This window comes from Nothobranchius furzeri, chromosome 5 (genome assembly GCF_043380555.1).
Source record: "Nothobranchius furzeri strain GRZ-AD chromosome 5, NfurGRZ-RIMD1, whole genome shotgun sequence".
NCBI classification, from domain to species: Eukaryota; Metazoa; Chordata; class Actinopteri; order Cyprinodontiformes; family Nothobranchiidae; genus Nothobranchius; species Nothobranchius furzeri.
Genome location: NC_091745.1, coordinates 74726097 through 74737843, shown reverse-complemented (window position 1 = coordinate 74737843; position 11747 = coordinate 74726097). Strand labels below are relative to the sequence as shown.

General features: G+C 42.0%; 1 protein-coding gene across 1 annotated transcript in view; it reads right to left on the bottom strand.

Moving 5' to 3' along the window:
• Nucleotides 1-580: 580 nt before the first annotated feature.
• Nucleotides 581-11747, bottom strand: part of si:ch73-22o12.1 (nectin-2) — a 157097-nt gene continuing 145930 nt past the window's right edge. The window contains exons 7-10 of the mRNA XM_070551116.1: nucleotides 4304-4439; nucleotides 4109-4157; nucleotides 3915-4001; nucleotides 581-1932 (exon numbers count right to left, since the gene is read on the bottom strand). Of these exons, the coding sequence (XP_070407217.1) occupies nucleotides 1717-1932; nucleotides 3915-4001; nucleotides 4109-4157; nucleotides 4304-4439 (488 nt within the window). The 3' untranslated portion in view covers nucleotides 581-1716. The remainder of the gene's footprint in view (nucleotides 1933-3914; nucleotides 4002-4108; nucleotides 4158-4303; nucleotides 4440-11747) is intronic.

Below are 11747 nucleotides of genomic sequence, written 5' to 3'. Positions count from 1 at the left end.
ATTAAACTGCAAATCAAATTCTGACCTTTATTTGCCGATTTTGAGTGAATCTTCGTGACTTCTCCCACGACATTTGTAGGTTCTTCCTTCTTCCCTAGAAAGGCTCCAAACTTTGGTAACGCTTCCTTTTACAGTCCCCTAATTACTAAGTACTTACATGGTAATTATAGTAAGTTAAAGTGTATTATTGTTTCTGAGTTCTTAAACAGTTATTACCATGTAAATGAAGTTCTATTCTAGTTTTTGTTTTAATCATTCCCAGTAAATACTGCTTTACACAATAATTACACTTTATTACAATTATACACTTTAACTTACTATGTAATTACCATGTAAGTACTTAGTATTTAGGCACTGTAAAAGGAAGCGTTACCCAAACTTCTTATCCACCAAATTTGTAAAACTAAAACCCGACTTTTCTGGTTCTAAACCGTAACGGCGCTTCATTAAGGATGCATTTGTTAACTTATTACAATTTTGTCTTCCTGTCCTCTCACCTCAGGCTTCTTAATGCCTGCTACAGCAAATTGTGTTTTGTAAATAAAGTTAAAATGAACTCCAGAAAAGGGATTTTTTGGGATCAGGATCAAAATGTACATGTTTATTAAAATAACAGAACCTTCCATCCCAAAAACAATTCAATTTTCTTGGAAGCTCGTGACATAAAATAAACACCTGCTTGGCACCGGCATGTACAAAATAAAAATTAAAATAAAAAACAACAACAAAAACTACTAACGTGTTGATCTAAAATTACTGAGAGACAAAAATGTACTACGGATCTGTTTAAACACCAGAAAACTACAGTTTAAGCCTCGTTATAGATGTCATGATAATTAACTAATCTGAGTACAAAAATACAATAAAAAGTTTTTACCTTCTAAACATAGCATTGAAACACAGTATTTGTGTGTGTGTGGTTATAGGGATTAATGGAGGGATGCAAAAAAGAAATGAAGTGATAAATATAAACAAAAACAAATCTCTGGCTTTCCATCCAAACCCAGTCGCTCTAGTCATTTGTTGTGTTTCCTTCTACTGGAGCAGAACCACTTTCAATCTCAACAAAAGTCAAAATGTAGCACACACACACACACACACACACACACACACACACACACACACACACACACACACACACACACACACACACACACACACACACACACACACTAATGTTGCCGCAGCAGTTAAAGCCTCCAGACGGCCTAATGTCGTCACGGTCTGTGGCTCTCGCCTTGGCGCTGCCTGATTAACTGCAGCTAATAGCTTCTCCACAGGGCGCCTGCTTCACGTCGACTTCACGCCAGCTGGGTTTGGAAAACAACAGATACAACTAGAAAAATACATCCCCTCACATTGTGCTTCTCATAACCAAGTAGCGTGAAGATCCACGACCGTTGCGGGCCGCTGCGCTCCAGAGCTGCGGGTTACCTGTAACATTCAACAAGACGCTGCATTTAGAGCATCTGCAGCTTAACAACAACACGTTTAGAAGCTGAGTGCTACATCTGCAGCATTTCACATCTGGCCGGAGCCGATAAGAGCAACAAATAGCTCAACCTGATCATTTCATTAAAGAAAGAGAAAAGAAAATTTATTGCCAGCTAAGGATAAAATATTTACATTCCCAAGTTATTCCTGACAGCTAACTCTGTCCCTTGGCTTTTTTTTTTAGACTTTTTGCAGAAATTCATCCAGTCACCCAGGTTTTCCTCAAACAATCATAGGGGGCGACACAAAGCTCTCTTCTCGGCCGATGTTGATGCCTCCGTTATAGTCGTGGGGTTCGTTGTTTTGGGAGCTGTAAGGAGGCAGGGCGTCGACGTTGCCGGGGTCGTCCCAACCCAAGGGGGAAGCAGAGATGTAATGCTGTCCGTCTTTGGTTCCGGGATCGGGATCGTCAACGTCATCTGGGTGGGCATCGAGATCCTGTGAACGACAGAGTGATGTTTTTACGTTTGTGTCAGACAAGATACATCAATCCCCGCTGTTCCTGATGATTCAAGAAACCAAACAACGGGTGTTGCTCAATGCCAAGGAACCTTGCCTTGATGTCTTGGCCCCGCCCCGGTTGCCTAGGACAGGGGTCCCCAAAATATTTTCTTTGAAGACCCCCTTGCTGGTGTCCAAGACAAGCCAGGACCCCCAACCCCAAGTCCTACACACATACACACATTAAATGTGACCAGTTACTATCTTTATACAGAGGTATAACTTATATTTGGAGTTCTGTCATTATGTTATTGGGATTTTATAGGTGTTATTTTTTCAAATGAAATCTTGTTAACCACACAACCTTAGCAAAAACAAAATTGTTGGGACCCCCTGCAATCTTGTGGGGACCCCCTTGGGGGCCCCGACCCCCAATTTGGGAACCCCTGGCCTAGGAGATACATCATCGGGAACCGCCAAGACATGTTCCAATCGGTTCCAATGTTCTTGTTCTACCGAGGCGTGTGTTCTCTGTTAGCCGTTTAGCTAGCTGAGCAAGGATACATGGGAGGTGTCTTGTAGCCTAGCCTTGGTCAAAAATTACCCACAATACACCGCAGTATTTTCAAAAAGACGGCGGATCAGAAGCCGGCAGCTACTTCGGGGTCAATTTTCAAGTTTAAAAGTAAGTCAGCTGATTTAAAATGTTTTTTTTTTTAGATCTAAAGAAGTTAGCTGTTGTTGGTTAGTTGTCTAGTAGTTGCAGCTTTGGTGGCTAGCGGGTAGTAACTCGCTTATATTTTTAATTTAATGAACATATACACAATTTAAAAGTAAAAGGCTCGTTATATATTTATATTGAAACTAATGCATATAAAATATAACGTTACCTCCCGTGTCACGTGATGTTGCGTGACCGCCGTGGAAGCCGCGGTCATGTGCAAATCTGTTCCATTTAACCATTTTCTCTGACCAAGAAAGGACAGCGTCCTTGTAAGCAAGGCGCCTGGCCTCACAAGTCATCACCTCGCAAGGCCAGGCGCCTTGACATTGAGAAACACCCAACATCTTAAAAAGGATCGTTCATAGACGATCTAACCTAGAAAACTTAAGCCCTTATCTTAGAGGAACTGACACTAGTTCTGTCTGGATTAATGACTTAAAGCAACAGTAATCAGTTGTGTGAGTAGAAACTTCACCAACTTTACACGGGACACTCTGCTGCCCCCTGCTGAGCACATAGGTGCCCTAAGGGGCGCCGTTTACCTGCTGTTAGCCATTTTCTGTGCCGCTAGCTAATAGCTGGCTGGCAGTTCGTATTTTCAGTTCAATAAAAAAACACAAGAAGTAGTTTTCTTTTTTTGTTGGCATCACAATGGATCCTGGTAGTAAAGGTAATAGAGTAATTCCTTTGGAGGCGAAGCAGAGAGCTAAAACCAGTTTGAACATTAGCATGACCTGCTTTAGTTTGAAGGAGCTAAAGGAGGCTACAAAATCAAGGACTGATGGTGACCTGGCTTTGTTGCTACTGGACTTGTAAGTAATAATTTTATTTGTCCAACAGTCTGGATCCTCTTACTTTGTGGCTTATTTACTATGACTTGGCTCATGTTAGTATTAGTGACAGTTGTTAATCCACTTTCAACCAGTAGGAGGGAGAAGCAGGAGTGTTTAGTGTTGCTATAAAGGAAGAATCTGGAGTTTGTCAGAGGTCACCATCTAGAGGGATCACACCTTACACCCCCCTCCTGAGTCCTGTAGCATTGCCTTGTTTTCCAAGAGAGTGGACCGACGAGACGAATGGTTCTCCGCAACGACTCGGCTCTCATCCTTCACCTAGAAGAGCTGTTCACTTACCAGTACCAGAGGACATTACAGATGGGCAAAAATAGTGATTTGCTTTATATTGTGATTTATTTCAATACTGAATGATATGAAAAAGTCTCGTATTTTGGGTTGGGGTGGGGTGGGGGGCTTACCGTGACAGGTTCTGGGCTTTGGGTCGCATAGAACTGGTTCAGTGCAGTTCTGTCATAATTTACTGGAGTGTAAGCTGGGTTCAGTTTCTGAAAAAAACACAAACGCATCATTGATCAGATCAGTTCTGTCATCGTTGAGTCTTGCCTGACAGTCCAGCCCGATAGTGAGCTGGTCTTTGCTGGTCGTAACTCACCGAGCTGTTGATCTTTGTAGGAGGAGGGGGCTTGTACTTGGGTGGACCGCTGAAAAATACAAACACACAGCTGCCATGTTTAGTAGGACGCGCTTGTGAGACGTGAACCATGGTGAACGTTTCTAAGGACAGACGTTTCTAAACTGTGAAGCAAATCGGAGCCGTCCACGCCCAGGCGGTCCCAGGGATACTCACTCTCCGTTGAGTTTCTTGTTCGCATATTTGCGCCACATGGCGATGCCCGTTCCGATGATGACCAAGATCACGATGACCGCGATGATGCCTCCTATGATGCCGCCAGTGGCTGGGCCCTTCTCCGGGAGACGATGGACTAAGATTGAGATAGAAAACAAGAAGAAAAGTCAACAATAAGTCCTTCTATCCTGTGGATCCATTCATTGGATTCAATTAGACAGAATTGAAGTTGAAAATGGTCAAGATTTATGCAAGTCAGTGAAGAAAAGTTAAAGTTAAAAGGGAGTTATCCATGTTTTTTAAAGACGAGCAACTGGGAAATGTACTTATTTGGAGAGTTAGACATGAAAAATCAGCAGGATAAATTAAGCCACAGCAGCAGAGGTAAAGGAGGTTTGCCCATGATGCTAATGCTAGCAAGACAAACCTGTGCAGTCTACACTTTTCTTGATCCCCTTGGAATTTTTTTTCTCTGCATCGGACCCATCCTTACATTGGTGAGGAGAAGTGAGCCGCCACTTATATCACACCCAAAGTTGGGGTTCATCCGCTTGTCCGAGGATGCTTTGGCAGGTGGCCTGCCGGGACTGGGGATCGATCTAATGACCTTCAGGATAAAGCAGCGCGCAGTGCAGCAGGTGGAGGAGAGAATCGGACGGGTGGAGTGAAGGAGGAGCTCAGAGCAGCAGATAAAGCAGGTGGATGACTTCTAAGCAACAAACAATAAAAATAAACAAACACATTTCCTGATGATGACCTCAGAGGACCGGATTGTTGCTTAGAAGTCATCCACTTTTTCTGTCTGCCACTCTGGGCTCCTCCTTCACTCGACCCGTCCGATTTTCTCCTCCACCCTCTCCACACATTTGAATAAATCTGGCCCAGCCTGGATTCAAACCTGGGTCCCTTACTAGAGTGTTTCTGTCTTCCGAGCCAGCGGCTCCACCCACAACCCAGAGGCACATTTTTAATGAGCTACTGCCACTACACAGAAACTAGAACATGACACAGGTTTTGTGATTTTGGCTAAAAACAGCATAATCATAGTTTAAAAAGCACTGAGAACGATTTAAAAACAGCTAAAACTGGAACTTTAATTAAACGGGTGTTCCACACCTTTACTGTATTTTCTGGACTTTAAGCCGCTACTTTTTTCCCACGCTTTGAACCGTGCGGCTTATAATGAGGTGCGGCTTTACTGAAGATTTTCCTTCACCTGCCACTAGGGGGCGCTTTAGCAGAAAGTGAAACAGGTGGAAGTCAAAGTGGAAATCGAAGAAAGTGCTCATTTTAATTTAGCACATGCAAGCAGCCGGCACGATGAAGAATTTGTTTCAAATCCATACCCCCTCATCATGGTAACTACACGTGTGAGTTCATATGATGCCGCATTTAAGTTGAAGGCCATCGATCTGGCAGTAAAGGAGGGAAACAGTGCTGCCGCCCTAAGCTTGGCATGAATGAATCCATGGTTCGGCGCTGGAGACAGCAGCGGGAAGAACTCGTTCAAGCCAGCTTCACCCGGGGATGATGACAGCAACACGGACAGCGACGCTGACATCACCACAGAAAAGGTATGTGACGAAGCTCTTCTGAGGCTGTTCAACTCCGACACTGAAGAAGAGGACTTTAATGGCTTTAGTGTGCAAGAGGAAGATGAGAGCGAATGACTTTTTCTGGTAGGCAAGTGTGTTTTATTTACTAACCAGGCATGTTTTGTGTTCTGTTTTTATTTTCTAATCATCCAGGGCTTATTAATGCTGTCAGCGCTGTTCTTTTCTTCTAAACATGCAAATTACCGGTGATAACGTGTCAGTTCTGTTTTTATTTTATAACCATCCAGAAGTATGAATGCTATCAGTGCTGTTTTCTTTTCTAAACTTGCAGGCACCTTCACCCGTGTTTAAAATTTGTTTTGTTGAATTAAAACAACAATGAAAAACCTCCGTGTAGCATCTTTCTGTCTAATTATCTTATGTTATGTCCATACATGCGCTGTGTGTCAGAGACCTGCATGTGGCTGCTGCGCCGCGGCTTGTATTCGAGTGTGTGTGTGTAGAAAACCTTTTTTTTTGTTGGTGCGGTTTATATGGAGGTGCGCTCTATAGTCCGGAAATTACGGTAATCCTAACAATGCTAGCCTTAGCAAAGTGCTTTGTCCACGACTTAGTTTTTGTGATATGTTCTGTTAAACGTCTATTTATTTTATTTAATAAAAACATTGATTTGCTTTAATGTTTTAACTTCTGGGGTCATAAACCTCAGGAGACTCAGAGGTTGTCCAGGAGCAAGTTCCTGCACGTTTACACCCGGAGAGACTGGAATCACGAACGAAGACTCAAACAGGACGCCTTCCGGCAGTGTTTCAGAGAACGCTCCACTTTTTATCCCTTTGATCAAATGTAAATAATAAACATTACTTCACATTCCTACAAGTGGCTTAAAATGATAGGAATTAAGAGTGAGCCTTGAATCTGTGTGCAGGTGTGTGTGTGTGTGTGTGTGTGTGTGTGTGTGTGAACACGTGCAACACCTCTGATGAACTATAGAATGGGTCTTGATTACAGTGTCGAGTCATGGGGTGATTAAAGACAACCAGAGAAATCATGAAGAGGTTCTGCTAATGAACCATGACTACACTGAGCATGAACTAACCCTAACACACACACACACACACACACACACACACACACACACACACACACACACACACACACACACACACACACACACACACACACACACACACACACACACACACACACACACACACACACACACACACAGTGTTTACTGAAGGCGCAGCTCGACTCATTATCCTCCGTATTCCCAGGGGATTATGCTAATGAGGCGGAGGTAAAGGGCAGAGTCGATCTGAAGCTCCTCTAATGAGAACAAACCCTGGTCTTAGTAATTGGAAGGGTCACGATTGAACGTTGTTAGCTGTCTAATTACAGTTCTTCTCTAACCATAGACTGCTCTGAATATCTTCTAAAATCATTTGCATTCTTTCACATGTAGAAAACAAAAGTCGTAATGATCATGTCTCCTCCTACCACTCGTTACAGCATCACCTCCAACCCCGACCCTTTACAAGCTTCCAAACAGAACAAAACTGCACTTTCTCCTTTTATGCTTTTGTTTATGAATAATTTATAGTCCGAGTTTGAAGGTTATTTTGTTCTATCAACACAATGTACTAAATATTACATTTATTATTGCGATTGTCGTTTCATGTTGGACTAATAGGATATTAAACAGAATGAAAAATGTGAAACCTCAGAACAGAAGAGCTGAACCTGAAATTTGTAAAACGTGCAGTGAAACAGTAAAACACAGAGAATCTGCTTTGATGTGAAATCCATTCATGGAACTTTTGTGATTTATCCAAAACAAAAAACCCATTTTATACATATTAGTCATTTCCTTCTGAAATGGGAAAAAAAGCCACACACTTGACTCAATGCAGATGAAAGTCCCTCTTATTTCAAGTGTTAAAAACATATTTGCTCCCATCAGATTTCAGATCAGCAAACTGATTTTAAAGGCACACTTGGCAGTTTTGCTTGCTTTTAGCACCCCCTAGTGTTCGTTGTTAATTACCTGGTCAAAACAAAACTGAAACATATCTCCTCGCTGTTGCTTCGTCTTTGCAACACCTTAATCTAACTGCTGAAGTGTCTCCCCAGCCTTCATTAGTTTCTACAGGAGCAGCTCATCACTGAATGACACAAATCAGCTGTGTTCATGATCTAAAACAGTGGTACTCAACCTTTTTTCACTGATGTACCCCCGTGAAATATTTTTTTCAGCCAAGTACCCCTAATCAGCGCAAAAACATTTTTGGTTGTAAAAAACAAGACCTTAAATAGGTGCCTTCAGTAACTGATTTATTAAACTTTGAAACTGATAAACAAGTACAAAATTCAACCATTTGGGGAAAAAAACTATTTTGAATATTTTAAATGTTAATACTCCATAACTAAATGTATTGGAAATATTTTTCAACACTAAAATGAAATTCTAATTAATTAATTGAAAACAGTCACCATAAAACTATTTAAAACCATAAGATTACCCAATGAAAAATCCATAAATGTGCAAAACACTGCACATTTTTTGTAGTATCTCTTGAACTATTTGGAAAGAAAATATATATAACTAGAAATATAAAAAAAAATCAAATACAGGCCAAAGAAATGATTAAGCTAATTATAATTAAAGATATATGCTCATAAAAAGCATATCAACATAAAGTGTTCTCTTTTGGGATCATAGTATATCTGTTCTCTAAAAGAAATCATCAACGTCATTTTAAATAACAATTGCTAAAAGCAAATGTGAATCTCAAAATATATTTTTAAAAATCAAAAAGAAGACTGAAATCTTAACATTACTGCACTGATCGGAGTGTTTTTACAGACTTTTTAGTGAGGCACTTGGGCTTGTGCTTCACTGAGGATCTTTTTCATCCTTGGTGGCAGGGAGGCAACTGCTGTGATCAAGCTCTTTTTTAGACACAGTCTGCTTCTCTGATGTACCCCCTGGAGTTTCTTTATGTACCCCCAGGGGTACGCGTACCCCCATTTGAGAAGGGCTGATCTAAAACATGCAGCTGGGAGCAGAACGCAGGCCCACGTAAGTAAGCTTAATTTTCTCTAAGTGCAACAGGTGCCAGACTGGCACCCTAAAGTTGCAAATGCGGTATTATGGCCACAGAGGGTATTGGGGGTCTGAGTGACATTTATGGGCCATTCCCATCTGTACCTGGTCGGCCCGGCCCGGCCCGGATAGCACAGCTTGCTTATATCTTGGTGGCCTGCCTTTTTTCAGGGTGCAACGAGACTGTTTTTCAGCCCTCTTTCTGAGGTGGTCTGCTTCCGCCTGACCAGGGCCAACACACCCACTGCTGACTGATAAGCCGGTGTCGGTACAGGATCTGCTCGGGTGCAAAATTGGCTCGGGGTCCGTCGACTGCCGATGACGTCTAAGTAGTTAATTGGCTGAACATGAACCTTATGGAATTACGTAATCACGTTACGTTGTTATCACGTTACGTTGGTCCAGGCAAATCTTTCTATTGGAAAGATGGACAACTTTTACAAAGAAATCAATCATTACCTCTTTGAAAATACACTTTTAGCATAGAGCTGCATGAACATTAGTGCTGAACGATTAACTGCATGTGCAATTAAATTGCGATGTGACAAAAGGAGATTTTCTAATCTCAAAGGCTGCAATTTGGCAGCGAGTGGTTAGCGCAATGCTAATATACATGGAAAAACCCATAGGAATGCTAATGCTAATATCGCTGATTACATTATTACAAATTATGAATTAGAAACGTGCCAAATTATTACATTTGGAGTCTAATAGAAAGTAAAAATACCATCAATCAAATAAGTACAGACAGGTATTTTAGTAAAGCCAGAAAACTTTTAACTCCAGAGTTTTGGCTAGCAGCTATGAGCGTAACTGAACTACTCATGGACAAGACGTCAAAAACTCTAAACACAAAATACTTCAATAAACGGGACACACTTCTTTCCTGCAAATACAATTTCACAGGTGTTGCTAATACCTATGATCCAGTGGCGGCTGGCCAGTAGAGGGCGATAGGGCGCCGCCCTCCCAGTTTCCCCAGTGTTTTTAATTTTTATTAAAAAAAAATAAATAAATAAAATTAACAATAATCACATATTCTAAGTTAATTGTGTGTTTTGTAACAAAAATAAATCATATATATATATTTCTATATTGGTCTCTGCCGGTCGGTGGAGGCTGTGGGCTGTGTTTCAATCGCCCAAACGGGACGAGACCAGTCGTCCAATTGCTGACAAGAAAATCAAAGGGTAGGAATGTATCCAATCAGCGTCGATGTTGTTTCAGAAGCATGATGGGCGATAGAGCTACCGCCAAAGGCTTTCGTTAGTGCTTGGTAGAACTCGGAGATTCTCGACTCCAGCACGTTTTTGGTCGTGACTCGTGACGGTCGTGACGCAGACGTAATAGACATGGACGCGAGTGCGCCTACAACCAGCAGCAGCATGGATACCGGATCTCAGCAGCCACTGAATTCAGTTCGGTCTCTTCTCCAGTATCCGTTCGAGGAGAACTATGGTGGAAAGACTTAATGTCAAAGAGCTTGGACCAGATCAGCCCGACGTAAAGATAAGCCAGCAGGAGGAGGAGAGAGGTAAACTGTACACACGAGGCTTCTGGGACGGCTTGGCTAGCTGGATGCAATCACGCTAATGCGTTATTTTGCTTTCCAAACGACTGTGACAGATGAGGCATGGATTGAGTCAGGAGTTACGGACATGAAACATTTTTATGAGAAGGTGAAGAAACATGAGTTATCCCGGGCGCACATGGACAACACGGTGAAGCTAGCTATGCTAGGCAGAGCTAACATTGCCATGCAGCTAGAGACGAGGGAGTGAATAAACACAATGAAGAAGTGGATCAGAACCGGCACATTTTGTCCAAGAGAGAGATGTCAACACAGTGTATGAGCACAAGGATGACCTCCTCAGATTTTTCCAGATGATCAGAGACTCGGATGACTTTGATCCAGTCACTGAGAGAGAGGCAGGAGGCTTTGTGAGAATGCTGGAGGAAGAAGATTTTGGCTTTCTGCTGGCATTGTGTCACAAGATCATGCCACATGTGGACATGCTGTTCAACCAGCTGCAGAAGAGGAACATTGACTCTGTCTCCATCACAGGGGTCATCCAGAGCTTCACCAACAGCATGCAAAAGATCAGGTACATACTTGTTTATTTAATATTATTGTGATGAAATTCTCCAGTATGTTAGTTTCACAAACAGTAATGTGGATGTGGACCATATATGGTCATGTTATTTTATGTGCAGTTTAATGCAGTATTTTTCAACCTTGGTCCGCAAGGCAGCGTGCCAATAGTCAGACACACGTGGATTAATCCCTTTGTCCAATAACGTAAGACAGGAAATAAAAGAGCTGTGCTTAATTCAGGAAATAGTGAAGTTGTGCACAAAGCTCAGAAAGCACAAGTTTGTTTAAAAAAAAAATAGCACAGCCCCACCAAAAATATTTTTCACCAGCCGCCACTGCTATGATCCTTCAAGGAATGTGCTCAAAGAGGAGTTCAACATTATGAATAAAATAGTGTTTTATTTTACAAATACCATTATAAACACAAACTTACGTCTTAAGAAACATTATTTTAATAACGAAACTGCTAAATTCTTTCCAACAGTATAGATGTGTAGTGTATTTTGTCCGAGTGGGTTTGCCGTACTTTGACGTCATCGGCAGTCGAAGGACCCCGAGCCGATCTTGCACCCGAGCAGATCCTGTACCGACACCGGCTTATCAGTCAGCAAGTTCACACCTTCCATTAGAGCAAGCCTCTGATTGGTGGGTAGAATCAGCCCACATGGGCTTAAGGCATGCTCAATT